General features: G+C 44.8%; 1 protein-coding gene across 11 annotated transcripts in view; it reads left to right on the plus strand.

The window, feature by feature from the left end:
- The window catches only part of tasora (transcription activation suppressor a), a 35,067-nt gene that overhangs the window by 7,943 nt on the left and 2,675 nt on the right, over nucleotides 1–24,449 (plus strand). Inside the window, exons 3-30 of one of the 11 annotated variants that reach the window (XR_012955725.1) lie at nucleotides 237–329; nucleotides 723–795; nucleotides 1,021–1,112; nucleotides 1,938–2,069; nucleotides 3,134–3,264; nucleotides 3,602–3,633; nucleotides 3,749–3,854; nucleotides 4,524–4,627; nucleotides 4,841–4,944; nucleotides 5,247–5,319; nucleotides 5,552–5,626; nucleotides 6,590–6,786; nucleotides 6,928–7,224; nucleotides 7,369–7,552; nucleotides 7,800–7,928; nucleotides 8,753–8,907; nucleotides 9,876–10,047; nucleotides 10,377–10,889; nucleotides 11,309–12,693; nucleotides 13,125–13,247; nucleotides 14,443–14,602; nucleotides 14,838–14,946; nucleotides 15,887–16,065; nucleotides 16,158–16,307; nucleotides 17,412–18,213; nucleotides 20,431–20,509; nucleotides 23,360–23,987; nucleotides 24,101–24,221. Coding sequence is in view for 5 of the 11 variants with exons in the window: in XM_076095568.1 (XP_075951683.1) it covers nucleotides 237–329; nucleotides 723–795; nucleotides 1,021–1,112; nucleotides 1,938–2,069; nucleotides 3,134–3,264; nucleotides 3,602–3,633; nucleotides 3,749–3,854; nucleotides 4,524–4,627; nucleotides 4,841–4,944; nucleotides 5,247–5,319; nucleotides 5,552–5,626; nucleotides 6,590–6,786; nucleotides 6,928–7,224; nucleotides 7,369–7,552; nucleotides 7,800–7,928; nucleotides 8,753–8,907; nucleotides 9,876–10,047; nucleotides 10,377–10,889; nucleotides 11,309–12,693; nucleotides 13,125–13,247; nucleotides 14,443–14,602; nucleotides 14,838–14,946; nucleotides 15,887–16,065; nucleotides 16,158–16,307; nucleotides 17,412–18,213; nucleotides 20,431–20,509; nucleotides 23,360–23,935 (6,225 nt within the window). In the remaining 6 variants the exon portion in view is untranslated. Of the gene's footprint in view, nucleotides 1–236; nucleotides 330–722; nucleotides 796–1,020; nucleotides 1,113–1,937; nucleotides 2,070–3,133; nucleotides 3,265–3,601; nucleotides 3,634–3,748; nucleotides 3,855–3,898; nucleotides 4,428–4,523; nucleotides 4,628–4,840; nucleotides 4,945–5,246; nucleotides 5,320–5,551; nucleotides 5,627–6,589; nucleotides 6,787–6,927; nucleotides 7,225–7,368; nucleotides 7,553–7,799; nucleotides 7,929–8,752; nucleotides 8,908–9,875; nucleotides 10,048–10,376; nucleotides 10,890–11,308; nucleotides 12,694–13,124; nucleotides 13,248–14,442; nucleotides 14,603–14,837; nucleotides 14,947–15,886; nucleotides 16,066–16,157; nucleotides 16,308–17,411; nucleotides 18,214–20,430; nucleotides 20,510–23,359; nucleotides 24,318–24,449 lie in introns of those variants that run through there. The other 10 variants (XR_012955724.1, XR_012955723.1, XR_012955722.1 and 7 more) reach the window with 10 other exon arrangements.

The following is a 24,449-nucleotide window of genomic DNA, read 5'->3' on the forward strand; positions in this document are numbered from 1 at the left end:
TGTAAGATGTCTCCTTGTGAAACAATCCGGTCGTACGCGTCGTCTCTCAACTCCAGCACCGGTCTCACATCTAATCGCTCTGTAAACAATGAGCAGCACACGGAAAATCAAGTCTTGCAGTCGTGCAGTTTTGGTAAAAATGTAGAATAGTCAAAGTTTCATTGTGAACGCACAGTTGAATTTCTATTTGCCATGAAAGAAAAGTTACAAAAATGTTTCATATTTGTTTGTGTCAGTTTGTGGAGAAGAGGAAGGAGATGAAGGCAGATGGGAGGACAGACAAAGAGCTGGAGGAGAGCTACTGTTTCCTGTTGACTGATACTGTTAAGGTGAGATTAATGTGAATCAAGCTGTTAATTAGCAGTGTTGTTATTTGCTGGTGTATAAAAGGACTAGAAGAAGAAGAAGTCTTAGTTGGACGAGCACATCCAAGCAGTAACCGTGCAGTACTTTTGTTCGTTTATTACCTTTATTTGAAAAATAAACCAAACTGCAGAGCGTTTATGTCTTAATGACGGGACTTTGCCTCGTACTTTGGGGCCGTGGAGTAAACAACATCACGGACAGAATGACTGGATGTTCTCTCGAAAAAGAAACTAGATTGTAACGAATGGTTAAGACTGGGACCAGAATTGGCTAACAACTGTCAATGAGCCTCATCCTTAAAGAATGATATTTTACCCAATTTAAAGTCTAATTTCTCCCTGAATTGTCTGTTGTAGCTGCCCTTGCTCTGTGAGAAGGGGCTGCTTGTGGGTCAGAGCCGGGTCACAGTGCTGGGAAACCCCATTAAAGGTAGGAGTGAACAGATCCAAGCTGATGCACACGAACAATAAAACACTATATTCATATATTTTTACCTTTTCCATCTGTTTATTGCTCATTGTGAGCTTTTTTTCAGGCAGAGTGCTGAATGTGCAATTCAAAGTCCAAGTTGTCGACGCCACCTTTTTTGTTGAATTTGACTTCTGTGTGATCTTTATTTTTCTCTTCTTTGTGTGTCTGTGTGTGTGTCTCTAGGAGTGTACCTGTCCAGGTACTCGGACCTGATTCAGATCAACGCCATAACTCCTGGAGTCACGGGGGAGATCATCATCTTCAAAGTGATGAAGGTAAATTAGCCGGCCGGTCACATGTTCAGCTGTCGGAGGCAGGAAACATGTGACGTAACTAGAGTTCCTGCGCCCTGCTTTGTTACGTTGGAAAAAATGTATGGATTCAGTTCAGCCAACTTCCACCTCAAACATCTGCCGGGCGGCCGAAGGCGAACATGAACACAGACCACAAATGCTGACAGCCAAAAAAAACAAAAACAGGTTTGAACCGTTAATGAATCCCCATGAGACAGAAATGGAGTTCAAGCCGACGCATGGGGGGTGGAGCAAAGGGGGGAAAAAAACATCTAAAGAGACGCTGGCTTGGCAATCCCAAATATCTCTCCCCTGCCTCACCCCTTCTCAGAGTCACTGACTAAAGGGAAGGTTTGGTTAGCGCTGAAAATTTAAACTCGTCACAACAAAGCACGTTCCGTGACACTGACCTTACTGAAAAATATAAACAAATAGAAAGAAGCTCTCTGCTGACAGTGTTGTTGAGACAAAAAGCACCGGCAAGGTCACCAAAACGCTCATCTTCACTCGTCACTACGTCTTTGTAGAGAATTAAAAGGACATTCTTTCATTTGGCAGTCAGTGATGTTAACATTTTTTAACAGAGTGCATGATTGTAGCATGTGACCATCTATTGTATTAGGGGATAATGGGATTAAGCTAAATTCCACTATGTATGATGGTTATCTAGACATTTGAACTGTTTATAGTGAATGATAATTGATTTTGAACACAGACACTAATCCTGGTTTTTAAGTGCTCTCTCAAATCCTTCGTTCTGTACTCGATATGACGTAAAAGTTTATACATCTTTATTTTTTATTTCAGGGGAAAGTGAAGAGCATCTATGAAAACATGAAGAACCTTCTGGATCCAACGCCCCGCTTCGACAGCCACACCTCCAAGAACGCCAGCAAGGTCACATCGCTCACCTCCTACCGCGCCTTTGAGCTCACACAGGTAAGGACACACCCACCCACACACACACACATACACACGCACACACATTGCATTGACTTCTCTGGAGATGTGTCTTAACTAACTGCTACCAGCCTAACTCGTAGGTTTTTACTCGCGGTAGTGAAGCCGGCGTTTGGTCGTGTACCTTGGTGAGCGCGATCACGTGACTGTCACAAATTGTTGACTGATAAAAGAACTATTTACATGTCTAGGGATTATTCAAAGAAGGCTAATTCACATTTAAATGTTTTAGAAACAGGTCTTTAGAATCTTCATTTGAGTAAATATTTTGCAGCCAAATCAAATATTTAACTGGATATTCAACCTTTTGTTTCCTTATGATTCATTTAATACTTGACTTCTCTCTTTACAGGGTTTGTACAAAGGAAATAAAGTAGTCAATGAATATGAGATATGAGTTTACAGTATTGATTGTTCACAGTACATTTTGTTTGTACGCCCTCTGGGGTTTCAGAGAACAATGCAGAGCATTGAGTTTAAACGCCTCCATAGATACAAGTATAAACAAAGTTTAATCCTAACCTAAACCTTAGTTTAACCTTAAACCAAGTCAATGTAATGATTTACATTCTGGGGGTGAGCAATTGTCCCCAAAAGAAAGTTGAGTCTCCTCAATGTCACTGTGTACTCTGACCTTTGTCCCCACAAGACAGGTAAAACACGCTCACACACACACACACAGGAAAACATCTTTGCTTCCAGAAGCTACAATACTAAATCCACAGAAGTAGACGAGTCATCCCTGCACATTATTACAGTTAGACAGAAGGGATTTGATGAAGTGGTTCATCAGATTTAATCATCTGATGGACAGTGAAAATGGTAAACATAAATCTCAGAATGTGTTTGCATCAGATTAGCAACACAAGTCACATGACACGTCCAGGTAGTCAGGTGACTTGCGTGAGGGCTTTTAATTCCCAAGCGAAAAATAAAATGACAAAAAAATATTGTTTTGTTGAAATATTTCTATGATTTTAAAGTTGAGTTTTCCTTTTCAAAGAAGTGGCATTGAACGCCCGTTGCTCTGTTGTTTATTTCAGCAATACTTCTACGAGTATTCATTCGACGAGCTGCGGCAGCGGCCTCGTCAGGTCTGTCCGTACGCAGTCATCTCATTCCAGTTCAAAGGAAAAGACTCTTCACTTCCCAGCAAGCCTCTGGCCCCCATCAGGTACGGACGTCTGGTTAAAGTGTCATTCCAATGAATGTTGTGTTATTGTATAATACTTTATATGCGTAGATTCACTTTTTATGGCAGATATTTATTACTCATCGTTTATTCCTCGTAAATATGTGCAACGTCTTTTAATATAATGCACCAAATGAGGTTAACGCAACTGCAATGTCGTTATGCTTGCTTAATAGCAATACATTTCTTCATTGATTTGATCATTATTAATTATAAAACAGAATTTGTTGGACTTTAAACATGGTCCTTCAAATCCGTCCTGGTCCCAGCATGAATAGCTGAGTTGACATGTTCTGTGTGTGCTGTGTTTGATGGACAGGTTGAACAGTCAGTCAGCGGAGGGGAGTCACGGTGAGTCCCTGTTGGTCCTTTAATCACACTACATACTTACAGCTCAAATATAGGACATGATAAGTGTCCTGAACACTGACACTAACGCTGCTGAGCTGTGTTCTCTCTCTTTCAGAGCGTGCTCAGTTCACAGTGTGGACCGGAGATTTGGTGAAAGGCGACCGGGTTCTCTTCCAGATATTGCTTCGCTCCTTCTCTCCTCCCCTCCTGCCCCACAGACTGTGAGTACTGGACTGACCTCTCTCTGTTTTACTTTCTAATACAATGAAAACAGTGTTTGTTCGACAGGATCAAATCAAACTCTTCTGTGTCTGGTACAGCGGTAGGGGTGAGGTGTTTATTGCCTCACTTGGGACAACGAGCAAGTCGTTTCTTCAAACTAAAGTGAAGAAATCCACCTTCAACAAACCTAATTCTGCCTCGTTGAGCTCAGGAAATACCTACTGAATTACACTCTCGGCCTTCTTTCATTGTGAAGCAGCTGCAGGAAGTGTTGATAAGACCAGATCATTGTTTGTAGTTGAGGCTCGTCTTAGATTTTAGATAGAAAACCTTGGTGAAGGTCTGTGTTGGCACCGTTAGCAGCAAACTTGACTTGATATTTCTGAAAGTGGCTTTGCAGTTTGTTCGAGTGCAACTTTTCCTGAAGACGTGAGGCGACACAGAGCATCAGATCAGTCGGGTGCTTTACGTGGACGGCTGTATAGGTTTGTCCACCAGACCACAGACTTCGGTCTCAACTTCCACCAGAATTGCTGACACGGTTCATAAAACGGACCTCGCAACCAGAACACGTTAGGGAAAATGCATTTTTTGTGACATTACGTTAAAACAAGTGTATCCTCCCATTTTACAGCGATTGGCTCTGTATGTATCTATGTCTCCTTCAGACCTGAGAAGTTAGAAATCGGTTCGTTGATGAGGCTCAACCAGGTGACCAAGCTCCTGCCCTCCGACCTGCTCAGCTACAACCTCTACAGCAGCAGCCACGAAGGTGAAGCCACAGTTACCCTCAGAGTGACGGTGCATTACACATCTCATGGGCCTTTTGAAAGTGCATTCGTTCGGACTGAGTTACAAACCGTTATTTCGTGTTGACATGCAATTTCTTTCAGATTTAAATCAGCATCAGAAAGCAGAATATACGTTGCTTTGCCGTTTGTATCGTATGATCACCGTTGTATTGTGTGTTTTGTTGTGTGTGTAGTCGTGAAGAGCGGCCATTGTTGCAGCCTCCTGGAGGTGACTGACAGAAGTCGTTCTGCGACCAGCGTGACGAGACTGCTGCAGGAACTGGAGATGAAGAGAGTGGTGGGTTTGGCTTACATTTCATTTTTATTCCCCTCAGTGTCTTTTATCTGGCCTTTCTACTAGGGACAAACCTTTATCTGTTTGTGCTTGTTTTAAATAGTTTTTTATGAAAAATATAGTCTTCAGTGTCAAAGATATTGACATTTGTAAATATCTTCCACGTGTGATTATTCCCCAACTTAAGCAGCAGGAGGACTTTAAAATGTAGGAAGAAGAAAAGGGAACAACACAGGAGAAGCCAAATAGAAAGATGGGAGATGAGAGCGTGTTTGTTGAATGACAGTCGTCTCTTCTCTCTTCAGGTTCTGATGACTCCACTCTCAGACAGGGGCTTTCTCCTCCTGTTATCCAGTGTTCAGATGGCCACACCCTCTGGTATGACACGGGGCAGATGGGGCGTACTGGTTAAATAGATCGAGGATACTATTATTGAAAAATAAGGCAGAACAGAGAGGCTGATTAACCTCCGATGCCTTTTATAGAGTAAATGTTCCCACATCTACCGTGACAACTTGCCAATGCAAGTTTTGTAGATGTAGGTATGAAGCGTAGAAGAACGTACTACAGCATACCTCCAAGAATAACAAAGATGTGTGTGTGTTTTCAGAGAGAGGAGAGAGCTGGAAGAGGTGTCTTCAGGCTTTGTTCGTCTTCCCAGAGTCCAGAGATCTGGCCAAATCCAGTGAGTAACAGAGGGACTTCTGGGTGTGTGGGTGATCAGTTTACAATGTTTTCCAAATCCTGTATTATCCAATACATTCAAGGTGTTGATCAGCTTTATTTTAGCTGATACGGATCCATTAAAATAGGCCCCAGTACAGCTCTTTAGGATCAGCTACATCTCTATTATCTCTATTGGTCAAAACATATTTTGAAATTGAAAAAAAGAATGAGCTAAAAGAGGCTTAAAGGCTTCAAAGAGCACAGCAGAGCTGCAGAGTTGGGAGAGGATTCTCTGTTGGTCTGTCGCTACGAGCAACAGACCAAAGGAATAGGCTCGGGACGGGTTCGTCACCGACACCGGTGTCACGTTCTGCTGCGACATGGATTTTGCAATACTGTCTTCATTGACACACACACACACACACACACACACACACACACACACACACACACACACACACACACACACACACACACACACGTTCTTACACAACGGGAACCAGCATGCAGGTCTTCATTTACATCTGCCTCCTTATATGGGATGCTATGAGACGATGATTCTGCTCACGTTGGGCAGGTGTTTTAGGGCTTCTGCTGTCTTTGTGCAACTCTCAGCGCCTCAAACTTCTCCCACCCGGCCGCGTGCCTCCAGTTCAGATGCTGCGATAAACTCGTTTTTCTCGTATTTTAGAAAAACTTAACAGCGGACAGTGTTTTGCTCGAGGTTGCTGAGGAGGTTTATGAGAACGAAACTCACTTTCATGAGCGCATGCTGCCGGGTTGATATTTTTCCGTTGTCAGAAGAGAACTTGTGCGTTTACTATGAAAGAAGGGAGATCAGGGAAGCAATGGCAGTTAAGTTTTGTTTTTTTTGGTCATTCATCATTCTAAACCATGAATTCAAATTATTAATTTTATAATATTATATTGCTCGAGAACAAACTCAAGCGTTGATGTAAATATTAATGTTCTCTTAATGCAGCATTAAGGTGTGCCTCCTCGACCCATAACGCCTCCGAGTCGGTGGTGTCTGGTGTTAAAGTGATGCCGCGGCTGAGCCAGTTTATTCCAGCGCTGCATCACGCTCTGGTCAAGGCCCGCGCCAACCCTCACCCTGAGCTGTCTGCCGGTGTGGAGCGCCAGGCACGGGAATACCTCATCGGCATGAACGATGGCAAGGTACGACCGGTTGGGTTCTTCAATTGATTTCAATTGTAGGGGTGTCCACACAGTTTTGGCAGGTATTTGGTCCATTGGTTTATTCCTTGAATCGTTCCTCATAACAGATTAAAGAACATATTTCCGGTCTCTCCTCTCCAGGTGCGACAGTACCCCATGGGCGAGTACGACTCCGAACTAGATGAGCAAGGAAAGCTGTTCCCTACTCCCAAACACCACCGGGTGAACATGGACGGCTATCTGCGCTCCTACCTGTACAGCCCGGCCCTCTACCTGCTGTCGGTGGCCCGGGCCAGGCAGATGGTGGAGGCGCACTGCAGCCCAGAGGAGCCGCTGGAGGTGAAGCTCAAGAAGAGCCAGAGGGAGGCAGCGGGGAAGGAGGCGACGGGGAAGGAGGCGACCAGCAACACGAGAGACGAACAGACCAAACATGAAAGGGTAAAAACTGACATGACCACCAAAACGTAACGGCATGGACAAAGATTCCTTTACAGATATGGTGTCAGTATGGTGTAGTGTAGATTTCATTCATGTTGTCTTCGCCAGAGTGAACTCGAATGTGTTTTCCTTTGTGTTGCTCAGATACAGCAGCTGGTAAACCTGATATTGACCTGTAAGAGGAATGCAGAGAACGAGGTGAAGAGAGAGGAAGGAGGAGGGGTGAAGGTACCAGGGAGGAAGAGGAAACTGGAGCAGGTGACGGCAGAGAGGACGCTGAAGTTCCTGAAGGCATCGCAGGAACCAGGAAGACACGGCAGGATTCCCGGTGAGGAGGGTTAGGGTCTAAGACACTTACGTTTGTTTTTTTTATCTGCTCATTTCCATGAAGGCACAAGCAGATCGCCGCAGACCTTCAGTGTAGCATCTACATAACTACTGTATGTGCGCATCGGCCTTGCTAACACCTTTGCTTTCAGGCTGAACATATTTGCTTCTCTTATTTTATAGTTCTTGTAATTAATGGGTTGATGTGTTGCTCACTGACATGCTCTTACTCTTCATTTGGCTCCTAGTTGAAGGAAGCCAGGTCCCTTCCTCTCCCGGCTTTCTTGCGTCTGTGATTGGCTCGGTGGGTTTGAAGGACGTTGATCTGAGGGAAGATGGATCTGAACTAGCCGCTAAACTTCTCAGTCTGCTAACAGGTGACCGAATTCAGGGACTTTCTGCTTGACCCCAAAGGCTGTACCACCTCTGTTCAACTTTTAATTCATATTTCTTTCTTTTTATTCTTTCATTGTCTTATTCCAGTTGGTCAGGTTACATCAAGACACTAGGAAATTGCAATTCACTTCTGTCACTTTATTATCCAAGATGGGACACTTAATTTGCAGGTTCACAAGACACATAATTCATCATCCTAAACCATGAATGTAAATTATTGATATATGTATAAATAACCTTGGTCTTTGTGGCATTTAACTGGAGAAAGGCTTTATCACACCAGTTGACAACTGATCCACCATCAGCCCATGCTCACATTCATCTTTTTGGACCAGGCTGATGATGACTATATCATCAGTGAATTTCAGGATGTGCCTGTCCCCATGCTGGCTTCTACAGTCATTGGTATATAGTATGAACATCAAAGGGGTCGGGACGAAGCCCTGAGGAGAGACAGTGACTGGATAGTATTAAACACAGATGATATTAGTCTGGCATGGTTTCTAGGACCTTCAGGAACTGACTGAGGCCTCCTCTTCTCCCATCCCTGCCTTGAATACAAACTGCATGAGCTTCAGAGCCTTTTATCCAACAAAGTCCTTTTTGACCAGACGTTCAAATGACTTCATGACCAGTGAAGTCAATGCCACTGGTCTGAAGTCATTCAGCACCCGAGGGGATCCGCTTTTAGCCACTGGGACAACAATGGAACCCTTTTAACCGCTGCATCTCTAGTTACAGTATTTTGAAAACTCTTGATGCAAAACAGCTCGTTGAAAATGAACGTCTCCCTCTCCGCGAACAGACCTCAACCAGGCCGCGAGAGGAACGACCAATCGGAGCGTTGGTGAAGTGCGAGAGGAGGGGCAGAGGGAATCCTCTCCGTTTGATAGGTTGGCCACCAAGCTGGGTCTGCCCACCAACTGTGACATTGACCTGAGGAAGCAGGACGAGCTGGAGGTAACTGACAACTTTTTAGGTTGACAGTGTCGTTTCATTTGTCTGCTGTAAACAGCACAGTCACATGATCATAGTGTACATTAGGAACCCAGCTAGAACTAAGAGCGGTGAAAGCATGAAACCTCACACTGTTGTTTACTCTGTCATTCTAGTTTTTCTGGTTTGACAGTGAGGCTTTGAAGCCTCAACACCGTCCTCCATGTGGAGGATCTGCAACCCGCTGTTCTTTCAAATAATCAGAACTTTTTAGACCTAACATGTGTACAGGACTGGTGGTGATTGGGGCTATAGAGGCAGATTATGAAGCTGTGAGATTTGTAACTCTTATCATTTGTACCCCCTGTTCAGGAATACAAAATGTCTCATTAAAAGATAGATCGTCATTCTTAAATGTTTAATGATATTGACACTACAAGCATATATATATTTTGTCAAGTCTGTCTTAGTACAATACCTATGTAATGCTCATATGTACCAGAACCAGCTGTGAAGTGATTCTTTCATAGTGAGATTACACTGTAAGAGATGCACACTCCTGTTTCTGTGTAAACAATAAAGCTAACATGAAGTTTAGATGCGCTGAGGATTACTAATAATCTCTAAACATACGTTTAGCATGAGTATTGTTTTAAGATTGACTTGAAAAAATCCAAATGCGTCCTTTTAGGTCTCGACCAAACTAATAATGTTATTGATATCACTTTATTTATTTTTATCCAAGAAGGATTATTGTATTGTTATCTTGCAAAAGTACAAGAGCTAGTAAATGTAGCTACAGTCAGACATTGTACAAAACATTACTTGGTCATTAATATGCATTTTGTGTAAATCTCCAATTGAACGTAAGCCTTAAGAGTTAATCCTCTAACATTTCTAGACCTCCTTTTACAGCAGGTCAGGATTTCTTAACATAAATACTTCAAATGGAGCAGGTAAGGTTATTAAAGTGTGTGGTTTGGTGTCTCTAGGAGCAGACAGCGGGCAGCATCAGTAGTTTGGAGGGATTCAGTCCCAGCTCCCACAGCGGGGAGATGAATCACCACAGAGGAGGAGGAGGAGGAGAAGGAGGGCTCGAGAGGAGAGCCGGAGGATACGAAAAGGAAGAGGGGGAGATCCCGTGGGTCCTCATCCCCATTACAGGTCTGTCTGTCTGTCTGCCTACTCAGGATGAACATCAAATAGTTGTCATTAGTGTTTACGTATTTTTTTAAATAGAAATCGGCAAACAAACCATTGTCACAGATTAAGTTAACACATATACAAACATTAACACCAGCTGATATCCATCCCATACACGAACACATTATAATATCAAAGGAAAAAGTTTAAGCAATGCTGCTTCTTTACGACACAGCAAATATCCTTTACATGAAAAATGTGTGTCTTTACTACTTGTGGTGCCTCCGGACCAGATTGCAGATTCACAGAAGTGACCAGAGTGACAAATGACAGTTAACTCTTGTCTGCAGGTGTGTGTTCACAGAGGTACACCCAGAGGGACAGAAACCTCCCTCAGGACCCTCGCTTCCAGCACCTCTCCACGCTAACGAGCGTCGCCGCAACAACCAAACCTCCGAGGAAGAGCCCCGCCCCGTCTCCTGAACGAAACCCTCCACCCTCCCTCCTCAAGTTATCGTCCCCCGACCCCAGCCCTCCCCACTCCCCCTCCCAATGCCCATCGCCCGACCCCAGCCCTCCCCCGTCACCCTCCCAATGCCCGTCTCCAGAGCCCAGTCCGCCCCCTTCCCCGTCTCAATGCCCGTCCCCGGAGCCCAGCCCTCCCCCCTCTCCCTCCCAATGCCCGTCTCCACGGCCCAGCCCTCACCCTTTTCCTTCCCAATGCCCGGACACTCCACTCGGCCGCCCCCCTCTTCCCCCGTGGTGCCAGTCCTCGGAGCCTAATGAGCTCAGCCCGTTTAACAAGGACCACAGTGGTGCTAACGAGGAGCAGGTAGCCCCCACAGCCTCCAGGGAGTCTGCAGGTAACCTCACTCTCTGGGTCTACTTGTTGCATCTGACTGCCATGTCATGGATATTACACAGTTATTAACTGATCATTTTAAAAATGGGTCTAATTTAAGTTCCTGCTTGAGTATTTCCTGAAGCCTGGCTTAGAGAAAGTAGACGTAGAGCTAATGTTGATGCTGAGGATTTTTGGCCTTTTTTCAAATTTCTTTGATTTTGCTTTACTGCAGATTGGAGTTATGAGTGCAAATATTACAGCCACTTTTTGCTTAAAAATGTAGCTTGTTATATAAGTTAAGCTCTTAAGTTTCCCTATGTGATGTATGCAATGTATAAAAAAAAGTTTGTCAGTCAATTCAGATGTTCTGGGGCACCAGAGCCAGTTTTTGTGTTTCTTTACTAATTACGCATCTATTGTGTATTCTGCCTCCTGCAGGACTGCCTAAAGACATAGAAGAGAAACCTCCGGGGAAAGAAAAGAAGAGTGAAGAGCCATTTGTTCCTGCATCCATCCAGCCGTCTATCCCTCCAGCTCCAAAGAGGAGGACGAGCCCCTCACCACCACCATCCACTGAGAGAGAGAAGGAAGACGCAGAGAGGGAAACGGGGGAGTTGAGGGAGGTACAGGCAGACATTTTAGTGCAGGAACAAGAAACTCAGCCAGTTCAGAGTGGGCAAGACCGAGAGGAAGTGGAAATGATACATGTGGTAGCTAGTGATAAGGAGCAAAAAGCCGAAGAGAAGGAACTGGTAGGTGGTTCTTTGTTCTCTCCCTCCGTCTTCTCACCTCCCTCTCGCCTCGACAGCGTTGTGGACAAACACCTGAGCAACTTCTCCTCTGAGATACAGCTCCTCCTGCAGGAGCAGAGCATCCATTACAGCTTCCCACAGTCCCCACACTCAACCTCAAACACAGAAACCTACACACCTCAACACACAATCCCACGCACTCCCATTTCTCAGTTTTCACAGTACGTTACCTTCTACAACCCCTGCCCCCCAGTCCAGGACTACGTTTGCTCACTACAGGACCACATCGACAGCATGCTAACAGAGTTTGATAACCGCTGTCCGAGCCCCAAGCCCGGCACCAGCCGCACCGATGTCGATTCCGCGCTGGCAAGCAGCGTTAGCGATTTTGTGTCCAGTATCAGAGCGGGTAATGCTACAACGGGCAGAGAGGATGGCGGTCTCTGTGGTGAACTGACAGCTGCTGAAAGTCCTGCACACTGCAGAGGAGGCGAAGTGTGGCCGCCACATGCAATCACCAAACAGGATCCTGATGCTGCTAACAACAGGAACCCCCCGACCTCCCATGTCACTTTATCTGTCGCCACCTGTAAGTCCGGTTCTGTCTACAAACTTCCCAACACTTCCGTCCTCATACCTCCTCCGAACAAGTCCTCACAGTCCTCAATGAAACCACAGCAAAGTCACTCTTTAGAGATCACCAGAACAGTCGCTCACAACAGACCAACACAAGACAGCAGCTCTACCAGGACTGTGCATTGTACCCCTGGTGTGGAAGGTGGGAGTGGCCTTGCGGTTACAAACTGTGAGGTGACATTTCCAGGATTCAGCGGCGTCTCGACAGAACCCCCCCACCCCCCCGAGCGGGTCTCCAGTCCGGCCTCTGAGTCCGTCCCCGTGCCCGACGAACGCCCCGCTCCTCCGGCCGCCGCCCTGAGCTCCCTGATCAGCCGGCTGCAGCCAGAGGTGTTCAACAACCTGGTGGAGATTTTCAAAGACATCAAGAGAAACTCCATGCAGTTCTACCTCCACAGCAGCGAGGCAGGGGACCAGGTCCATGAAGACGTCAAGGTAACATCACGGGCAGCACAGTTGAGATGTGTTTAAATAGATGAGCGCTGATGCTAAATACATACAAACCTACGTTCATATTTTTGTTAGACGTTTCTGGTGAAAAGTACATTTACTGATCAAAAAGTTAGAAAGGTAATTACTATAATAGCCTCAATAAACAAATATTTATATTTATATGAACACGGACACCAGTTGGGGGTTAATTTATCCACCAAAATAACCCAGTACCAAGTAGTATCGCACCTTCATTTGATCCTTTTTGCACCCAGATCTAGAAATAAATTACTATTTTTATGGTTTTTTTAGCGTTTTTTGGTATTACGCAACGTGAGATGGGCCCCTTTACCGCAGCAGCTACAACCAGATGCAACAGTCGGCCCTTATTGATGTAGTATTATTATATTTTTGTGTGTGTTCTTACGTTGCAGGAATACCTGTTGAAGCAGGGTAACACGGAGCAGACTCCTGCGGACTTCCTGAACCAAGAAAACTCTGCAGGCAGACTGCTGGTCATCATTAAGAACAAAGACATAACTCGACACGTACACAAGGTACCTCTGAATGATCAGTTCAACAACTACTGACTTCACTCGCAGGTCCACAAAGGGTTACATTTTACCTTGCTCTGACAGGAGAGGCAGACTGCAATTTATTTGCCCTCTAGAAGCAGAAAAGTGTTGTTTAAAAGCAAAACTGTACTTTCTGATCACTGATGTTTTTAGAAATAACAGGTTTATCTTGAGTGACCGGATGCTTTAGCTCAGGAGGTTTTTCTGAGTCATACCACCAAAGACAATTCCCTACACAAGGGAGTTGTGGTTCAAAAACAACTCCCTGTATTAAAACGTAGCTTTGGATCAAAACAACTCCCTGTAATCCGTTACTGTGGATCAAAGCTATCTCCCTGTATTAAAACGGAACTGTGCCAGTTTGCAAACCAGATAATAAAACTCCTTGATTGTGAGCTCTTTATTGCAGAATTTCCCACCACAGTTATTGTGTCCAGCGGTGAATCCGAAGTAGCTGTCACTCCACAAACCGACAAACAAACCTTTGTGGTTAGCTTGCTTTGATATGTAGTTTGAGAAGCAGATCTCACAGGAGGGTGGAGGCCAGTTGGCTAATTGTCTTGAGCCCCTCTGGGACTCATAAATGTGCAGGAGTCTCTAGACTCCTGGTTTAGATCTTTGTTTGCAGTGATGATGGCAGATAATGAGGGCTATCGAATAGTGAAAAATCCCTTTCAGAATAAACATGCATCTCCTGTCACTGTGGACATTTGAGCATTCAGCAGTGCGTGAAATCTGCTTCTGGGGCGCTGAGTGTTGATTCGAGTTTTACCTGCATTTCCTTTAACTAAGTAACTACAATGAAATACAGTAATAAGTTAAGTTATTTTGGTCTCTGTGTAGTTCTGCTTTTATGTTCGCCCCCTCTCTTAGTTCTTTATGTTTCATGTTCGACTCCTGGCTGCTCTGTAGTTCTCCTGTTGGCTCCTGCACGTCTCACAAGATACAAGTTAAATCTTCGAGAATTAGTCACAGCCACTGGCAGTCAGGACACTACATATTAGCTGGGACTTTGTTTCCGTTCGATTTCTATCTGTGTGGAGTGAGGAGTCATATCCACTTTGTTTCCCGCCACTGGAAGGAATTCACCGTCAACCATAGCAGCTTTTTCTTCTGCCTGACAGATTTGTTGGATCACTAACAAGAGGTGCTGTTAATGTGTTTGTGTGCACATCAGATCCCAGGTCTGGTGTCTCTGAAGCGACAGGCCTCTGTGGTGTTTGTGGGAATCAATTCGCTGGACGACATCAGAAACAACAGCTGCGACGAGCTTTTTGTCTCTGGAGGCTGCATAGTTTCGGACGAGTTCGTCCTCAATCCAGACTTCATCACTCGCGGTAAATCAGGGATTAGCGATCCAATACCAGCATTAAAGAAAATGCATTGTTGGGTCATTGTAATGGAACATCTAGTCTTACACAAGTCCAACTTGTCCAACACATTGTGAATTTTATTTACAGGATATACAAATAACATTTGTCTTTGTGAATGATGAGACAAATGCATCACTGATCGTGAACTTGTTTGTATTTAATTAACTGACGTGTTGATTGATGAGATGTTGTTATGCAGATCAACTGGCTTCACTGCTGCTGGTCCTGGAGCAGCACAGCTCTCTAACAAGCGTCTGGAGGTGGAAGGTTCACTGGCAAACCCACACGAAATTAAAAGAGCAAGCCAGGTACCGATGCTGTGTCTCCACTATATAATGCTCCAAACTGCAGCACAACACACACGATGAAACCGTATGTTTAATGAATGGATTAACAGCCCAGTTGAAAGAGAATTAAACTCTATTAACCTTTTAGAAATATAGCCTCTCCTTTGATTTACAGGCTTATGGTGTCCTCACTTCATGTCTAGGTCATAATATTGATGTTTTTTAGAATGACTTAGGCCACATTCATCATTTTGCATGTCAGACATGTTTTAAGACGGAACCTTTATAATGGCATAAAAATGTACTGACAACAACATTTGATGGATTTCATCCCTTCTATTTAACTTTTTCTTTCTTACATATCGGATGAATTTGTGTTTTTGCCATGTGGTCAGTTAGTTTTCTTTTTAAAGCTTATATTTCTTTACATGTTGTCACATCTACACCGTTAAAAGTCAAGTTGAATCAGCCACTGGCAAGTTCCTGTTTGCATTTTAACCACGGACTCTGACGACTTTAAATTGGATTACTTTGATGTTGAGGAAAACAAGATTTGAAGTTATAAGAAGTTCATGTTTTTATATGACTTCCAAGTGGAGTTATGGCCATTTTTTCACAATGTCACACTGATTCCAGCAGTGTTATGACTGAGAAGAAGGGGTGTGATTTCCTTTTCAAGCAAAATGTGTAACTAATGTTCAAAGATGGAGATCTCCAAAACATGGACTCTCTCTGTAGTAATGGAGACAGTGTGGATGAAATAAAACCCATGGAGGTTCACACACTATATGCAACTGGCTGTAGACGCCAACCTCGACGAGCCCGGATGACATTTTCTCTCCAACAGAAGCATAGTTAACATACTCTTTCCCACTGCAGGTGGAATGCAGATCATACAGGTTGCAGACAGTACAGACAGGAAAGTAGGTCTTTTGACGTGTGTTGTTCGTTTGGTCGTCAGGTTCAGGAACGATGCAGCCAATCTACTGGACCTACTGTCGACCTATCAGAAGCGGCAGATTGTTGAGTTCCTCCCATATCATCACTGCGACACGAGGAACCATCAGTCACCTCACCTGGACTGTCTGATGGAGCTCCAGGCCCAGTACACACAGTACCGACACACAGTCTTCCTGACCGGTGCGTGTGGTTACCTGAGGTTTGAAGGCTTAATTCACCTCCTGATCTGTAGCACTGATGTTACTACTTTGTCTTTCTTTTTTCTCACTCAGAGCATCATTTTGAGATGTTCCCCGCCTACACCAAAAGTGGCATCATCGTGGCCAGTATTGACGAAATTCTGCATAACTTCACCAGACTAGTCGGTTACCATGACATCAAGGACAGGCAGCCAATCATAGATGACATGCTGGCTCCCAAAGGTCAGTATGTGAAGAACATTTCATTTCAATTAGAAAATAAAGAAAATCCTGTTCAAATACATAGCTTGAGGTGTGGTGTGCATCTAATTAGACATGCTGTATTACCCATAATACAACTCAAACCTCAGTCAGAGATTCAAGTGTGTTATGCTAATAGCGGCTAATGTAGCCACCAGCTGCTAGCCTCAAGCAGAGATGAAGAGCGGACCACAGAGGTCTGGTAAGCTCTCGTCTTTCAAACTCCACACCCACTCATTTCAAATTTAAACTTCGACCCCAACTGACAGACTCAAGTGACATCACTTTATGCCATTCATCAGATTTTGTGCAGCTCCGTGTGAAGCTTTTGCACATATGAAGTAGTACTTTTCAAGAACTTAACCTGACAGTCATTAATGTGTTAAATCTGCTCAAACTCTTGATTAAAATCCTTGTCTGCCTTTTAAAAGTATGCAATAGCAAATAAATGTCTTAATTGTTAATCGCTAATGTTAAGAAAAAAAAATGACCTTTTTAATTTGGGTCCTAAGCTCAACAAACTGTGAACCTTTACCTTGTGTCTAGCATGCAAACATCACTTTAGCATCTCAACTGCGCAGGCGGCAACCTCCGGAAAAGTGAAACCAATGTTGGCTAATGGCCATCAGGGGGCGACTCCTCTGGTTGCAAAAAGAAGTCTGATTGTATAAAAGTCTTTAAGAAGATGACTACTACTCACTTGATTTATTACCTCAGTAAACATGAGTTTATGTTCTCAAGCACTAGTTTGAAGTCTTCTTCAGTATTTTATCTAGAGTCAAATAAACAATAAAGAAGGGTATGCTTTAGGACAGGGGTACCTATCGATTGACAGGTCACTACCATGGTCTTGTCCGTGTTGACTGTAACATTTTGGTCGCCCTAAAAATGTTTTATTCAGGGTTCGGTTGCACTTAGCTCCACCCTCTCGTGTCAATTCTGGTTGCAACAAGCCAAGATGCTGACGGCCAAAAACCATTATTCTAGATCCTCCTGCAGCTCTCTACCATCTCTACTCGCGTTGTATCATCTCTCTTTGTGTTCTGCTGTCTTGTTGTTCCGCTCAGTGCTCTCTTCTGTCCTCAGGTCTCGGGAGGCAGCTGACTCGTAGCGACTCTGTGTCAGGCTCTGAACGCTCTCCCTCTATCTTCCCAGAACACATTCGTCCCCTTTTCTCCCATGACCCACCCCAGCATCTTCTCCGGCAGTCCGCCTCCGCCCACCCCACTCTCCCCCATCGGTCTGACCAGCTCGTCCCGGACGCCTCCTATAAAGAAGTTTTGCCGCGCCATTCAGACACAGACTTTGAGGTTCTCCGACTCGCCATCTCACAGTTGCGGGCAGAGCGTCAGGCGCAGCTGCAGCAGCAGTTGGACTCTGAGGCAGAGTTGTACATCAACTCACTTTCAAACCTCCTTCCCAATGTCAGTCGTACTGGTAGCGGTCACACCATTCCTCTTTTAGCCCAAGGAGGTCCCACCGAGTCGGTAAAAGTCACTCATGACAGGAAAGCAGTGGCAGTCACTCTGGATATGATTCACTCAGCATTGCAGCAGGAGCAGGTGGTGGAGGAGGGGAGGGAGTACGGAGCAGTGACTCGCACCATGGGGCGAAGGTTTGGAGGAAGTCAAGAAGGTGGAGGAGAGGCTGGACATCACAGAGATGGTACTCCAGTGGGAGGGAACAGGGATCCAGGTAATGTTGAGATGTCTACTTCTTCGTCCAATCAAGGCACAGCTGCAGTGACGGGACCAAGCACCCAGACAGGCTCAACCAGTGACGGGGGAGAGAAAACAAATCAACAAAGAGAACTATTTCCCACAGCAGCTAAACATGCTGCAGCCTCCTACAGTACCACAGCTTGTCCTGTAGAGGGCCACAGATTGAGGTTAGTTAATGACTACTGCCCTTCGTCTACAGTTCAGTTTGTAATATGTTGGATTCTGTAACATTTTAACTGGTTCCCTGTCATCCTGAAACTTAATTTATGCTGGTTCATGTGGGTGCTTTACATACCTTCTCAGTCAATAGATTTGAACTGGTTGTAGTCTTAACAGAGATACCACCATCACAGACTAGTCCATATAAGCAGTGTGGGAAGGACAAAAATCCCAGTTAGGTAAAAAAACAAGTATAAAAGCACTCTGTGTTTTCGAGTGTGCATGTATCTTGTATGCATTCAGAGTGTTGGTTGTGCACCTCCTCAGAAATAAACAATACACTGCAGCAAGATACAACTATGCATGTACAGCAAACTCGGAACAACTGCAACAACAAAGAAATATATGATGATGACACACACGCATTCATTTCCTGGCGGTGATGTCCTCTCGGACCCAAATTGGAGCCCTGGCTATTGAGCTGGGGGAGCTTCTGGAGAAAGAAGCAATCTTCCACGACCCTCCAGAAGAGGATGAAGGGTTCTGTTCTCGCTATTTTCTCTCCAAAACAGGTGCATTATGAAGTGGCCTTTTTTTACATGCTGACAATCAGGCTTGTGTTGGAATGTGAACGTCCTGCCAGTTGGTTCACTTCCATTGATGTGGGAGACGCCTATTTCTACATTCCTGTCATTCCGAAACGCAGAACGTTCCTGCGGTTCACTTCCCGGGAATACAATACCAGTACAACCAGCTTCCATGTCCGCAAGCCATATGTGGTGGTCTCCCTGGTACTCCTTGTGTGGAGAACCAGAGGTGGTTCGGCTGCCTCTGTCTCAACCCAGTTTGGCACAAAAGGCGAATGCTACACATCCCTCCTCACTGCAGTTAGACCTGGCGTACTCAAAAATCCTGTGAGTGTCATCAGGGGCTCTGCTTGGGAGAGTTACGACACACACACACTGATGTACACAGACGCCTTCCTCTCTGGATGGTGTGGAATGTTCCAGTCCAGAATGGTAGGTGGGAAGTTGAAGAAGCCCCCATCCCTGCACTTAAACTGTCTCAAGCTGTCCACGGTGGTTAAAGTGTTGAAACACTTTGTTCCTCCACTTAAAAACAGATGTCACCGTGAGCACAGACAACATGATAGCGGTAGCGTACATCAACCGTCATTGTACCTTCTGCTTGGCCCGGCTCCTAGAAATAGCTAGGAGCCCTCATCTGTGTTCTCACAAGCACCTGCTCTCCATCAAAGCAGTGTACACCGGGGGTACAGAACCGCACAGCTTAATGTCTTAATGTCTTGCAGGGGGTCTGTCCCACAACGAGTGGGAACTAAATGTCACAATCTTGTAGCTTGTTGTGGGACAGGTTTGGGGAGGCAGAGGTGGATCTATTCAAAGATAATGCACAGTGTGTTTCTCCACAACGCATGGGAGAACCCTCCTCTAGAACTCTAGGAGTGGATGTAGGACCCTGGCTCAGAGCTCTCCTTTACGTAATTCCCCGATTCCTCAAAGGTCTCGCCTCAAATATTTTGGTGGCAGTAGACAAGCATGTCATGGTTTTCTGACCATGACCCAGCTGCTCGTATTGAAACCGTGGCATCTTCCATGGCACAGAGATGCACTGCCACAACTGGACAGTGCTATCTCTTAACCTCTCGTGTGAACCTACCCTCGAATGTTGGTAGATAACAATTTGGCCCCATAAACAGTTAAAGTTTATGCTGCAGCCCTTTCATCCTTCCATGAAGGGTATGGAGAGAGATTGTTTTTTTTGAACCCCTTAGTGAAGCACCTTTTGAAGGGAGTCTGACGACAGAAACCTGTTGTGCGCTCTCTAGCACCTCAGTAGGATTTATCAATGGTTCTGCTTGCACTTGGGTTCACCCGTTTGAGTCGATAGCTCGAATCTCTCTCAAGATGCTATCTTTTATTATCTCTGATATTGGCTCAGAGAGTGAGTGACCTATGCGCACTGTTGGTCTTGCCCTCCTGCTTTTCCATTAGAGAGGATGGAAGTGCAGCAACCTTATAGCCATATCACTCATTTACACCTAAAGTCGTAACAAATTAGTTTCGGTGCAGAATCTTTTCTCTAGAGTTTTTTTTCCCTCCACCTCACCAGAATGAAGCAGAAGAGTTTACCAACTCTGCCAATGTTTGCTTTGTCTCAGTATGTGAGACGCTGCTGAACCTCTTTTTGTTTACTTCCTGTAGAGAGACACATTCGGGCCAAGAACAACCAATAAGAGGAGAGGGAGCACCACCTGGCAACAGCACTGCCAGTGGCACCAAGGTAACAGGAAGTATCACCATTGTAACAGACCAGTACCGCAACTATTAGCCGGTTCTGATGGACTCCAAAATCTAACGCAGATGTCAATCTGGGCACTGCTTAGGAGTCACGGTCCAATGAAGTATTGTTCCTGTTGGTTGAGTGCTATTTAAAGTACTCCTGTGTGGGTCGAGTTACTATAGACCCTTTACCATTGGACAAAAAACCAACTAACACTCACTAACATCTGGCTTTTATCTAAAGTGCGAAAGAGTACAACCCGCATTCGTTCCTGGGACGAATTACTCTGCAATAGTCATGGGTATTTATTAGCTTCACAGCCCTCTCAGCCCCTGAGTTTGCATGTCTGTAGGGCTTTCAAACGTGACTTTGAGGTACGTCTACAATCGCACATATAGAGGGGCATCTGTGCACCGTCCACAAGAGGCAGAAGAACCGTCCTCATGGACTCATCATGACACATGTTGCAAGATAGAGCAAATATCCCCCCGGTCGAAGCTCTCTACGTTACCTCCTGCCAAGCCGTAGGTTGTCAGGTCTGTTTAAGGATTTATGCAGTAGTGTGCCGGGGTGAGCGAGAACGACTACCTAAACTCCAGTGTCTAACCACTGAATATTGTAAAAGTATTATAAGTACAGTAATATCGGTGTCTGTTAGAAACACAATCCGTCATTGGACCGTGGCCTAGGCTCCTAAACAGTGCCCATATTGACACTTGAGTTAGATTTTGGAGTCTATCAGAACTGGCTAACTTCTTAACCATTAGTGGTGCCCGAAAAGGGACACCACTAATGGTTAAGAAGAGTAACCTTGTGTAAACCGTTCGAAGTGAGAATAAGACCTGTTGGCAAACCCTAAGGTAGAACCCGTTTGCATTCTATCAAACGACAAGACTAAAGTAATCAAAAAAAACTTGGACCCAAAGGTAAACATTTGTTAAACTAATGTTACCAAAACTAGAAAGTATTCGAAGAGCTCAGTTAATACTGTAAGAGCTATTTTTATATATTTATATCTGGCAGAGTCGCCTGTTTCAAGCCGAGGAGGACAGAGTGCTCTGTTACCTCAAACTCTGAAGAGATGGCAGGTCAGTTCACTCAGGAGTGGCATGAAGCATTAGCTAAAAGGAGAAAGCGACAACGATCAGGTTGTAAATACAGACGTAAACTCCTTGAGATAATGAACATGTATACCAACTAGGTAACTGGGAAATCCATGACATAAACTCACGGCTGGAAAATTTCAAACCTTCCCAGCCTATGGTTATGCTGGTAAATAGCCATTTTACCATTGAAGATGGAGTAGCTTTAGTCATAAAAGAAAAGGGAGGAGACCCTCCAGGCGTAATGCGATCAGTGGCAAGGTAATGAAATGGTGAGGAACATCCCCGTTGGGGAACACAGACTTACATGGCTACACAACCTAGCCCCCAACCACAACCTAGTCCCACACAAGTCATGTGGGGCAAACCGTGAGAAATCAATCACTTTCTGACTTTACCCCTTTGGATTTTAATAAATATTTTCCTAAATGTCAGCCTATATGAGAGAGCGTTAGAACGTGGTTTGATTAAACAGAAGGACCAACCATTCAGGTCACAGGGGCCCTCAAAGTTCACCCATATTGGACCCTGACCCCACCTAAAGACAAATCTTCAAAAACAAACACAACACTGTGGTTCTCTGATTATCAGAAAGCTCATAAACAAGGTAATCCAGAAGCTCAATACTTTTGGTCTAGAATAAATAAATATGCAAATGAAGTGATTCAATCTTAATTTGCAAAAATGTAATCGGATTAAGGGCACTTTACGTCGGAGATGCCCGACGCCCTACTTGGCTCCTCCGTCGGAATCAGTACCCTAATTTCCAGGATCTTTTAACCAGTACCCGTACAATTAGGAGCACCTCCTATCGGAGAACCAACATCACGGAATTCCCCGTCAGCATGTTTAACCCCTCTATCCATAGGGGAATAGGCTACTCCTAACTCTTACTCAATTAGACCCTGGATGACCAGGAAAGAACTCCACGAGCGGGAAGTTACCCATGATCTGTACTCTGGAGCTCACCAGAAACACCACCATCCTAAACCACAGGCTACATAGAATCATAAGAAAGTCTCTTTTCAAGCTACCAAACCCCCCGGTGGGAGACTGATTCTGTTTAAGGCTGTCCATCCAGGTGTCCTTGTAGTGATTTTCTCTTGCAGAAAAGCGCTGGCTTTCCTTTCTGAAATATTCAGAGATTTTCAACTATATGCCCTTTCCTCATTAGGAACTGAATTGGTTCTCAGAAAAAAATGCTATGGATGGACATTCTGCCTTATTAGGTGTTTTATCGTGCTGGAATTTCACCGGGATGTTTATTCTGATCGTTCCCTTCAATGGGGTGTGATCCAGCAGTGTGGTTAGCAGGGCTCTGATTGATGTAATGGATGTCCCTCGGGACAAAAAAAAATAAATCCCACAAAGGAAAAGTTCCTTTTGGATTGCAGTCCCTCATTTTTCCTCCTACCCAATCATTACCTGACTTCATGCAGGAATGGGAGCAGAGAATAGCCAAAGACCAAGAACAAAAGACCTGCACAGGAGGTGATGGAAGAAAACTCTGCAAGCCCCAAGGTTTTCTTCCAAAGGCCCCAACTGTTGCATTCCCATTAGGGGATTTAAGGATACTAAGGGAAAACCTGTCAAAAAAGGCAGTTATACTTGGGCCAAAATGGGACAGCCATAGGCATAGCAGCAGTCATGCTAAGTATCATGGTTACACCACTCCGATGCACAGTGGCTTTTAAAACAGTATAACGGGATTGTTTTACACAGATCTAATGTGCTGCCTTACCCCTAGACCACTACTGGAGGGGGAAGCAAACCTGATATTGACAGCGTCTTTCAGCTGCATCGTCTACCACCTGTTCACGGACAAAAGTGGACTCTCCGCAACGATGTCCCACAGACCCAACCGGCACTGACGGAAAACAAGAGGGAAGAAGGCTACCTGGAAAAGCAGGGGACTGCTCGGCAAGGCTCGGCCAAGAGCTGTGAACCACGCCTGCAGCTGTACAACCACAAAGGGGATAAATTCAGCTCTAGTTATCTTTCGAATCCCAATGCCTGGAAGGATATTTCCTACGCCAGACCAGGATGGACACCAGACCACCAGCCATATCTCAAGCCTGGCAACCAATATTTGAAACTCAAGGCTAACAGTACTGTTGTCTTCATTGGCATGGCTCCGCCAAATGAAAGAGGTCCGAAGAAGGTGGCCTGTGGAGTAACCTGTTACAACCACAAAGAAGGTCCTTGGTGCGAGGTCCAGTCCCAGAATGGGGACAGAATCTGCATTCTCGCAGTCCCTCGAGCAACCTGCCCACCGGGGCAGAATGCAAGAGAAGAGATGGGAGGGCCAGTGCTCCCTGTGTGAGCCAACCCAAAAGAAAACCATGCCGAAGAGACTGACGAGCTGAAAACACAAGGTTAGCTTTGCTCAAAAATAGGGAAACTTGACTGCTTACGTAATTTCAGTTTTTCATATTGTTATTCATTCAGTATTTTAACCATATATAAAATAATACACCCTGCCATTCAGCAGGCGTGGAAACCCTCTCAGCTTCACTGTATAAAAAGAGAAGTAACAAGAAAAGAAGAACAAGGATGAAGGTCTTGAAGAGACTGATATACCACCCTTCAAAGAAAACCTTGGACAGCAGGCATATTGTTTTACTCTGTATTTGTATATTTTTGTACCTGCTTTTTATTTTGGTAATTAAAACTAAATAGATCACATGGTCTATTGAAAGACAAAAGACTTAGTCTACTTTTATGTCTAACATCCTCTCATCCAAGGCCACTTGTATTCTACAGTTCTCTGAAATGTTAGAAATGCTAATCTTTGCTCCTCAAGAGAGCGAAAAGCTGAACCATCAGAACCGGCTAAC

Source organism: Anarhichas minor, unplaced genomic scaffold (genome assembly GCF_050575085.1).
Source record: "Anarhichas minor isolate MPS153535 unplaced genomic scaffold, ASM5057508v1 ptg000021l, whole genome shotgun sequence".
NCBI classification, from domain to species: domain Eukaryota; kingdom Metazoa; phylum Chordata; class Actinopteri; order Perciformes; family Anarhichadidae; genus Anarhichas; species Anarhichas minor.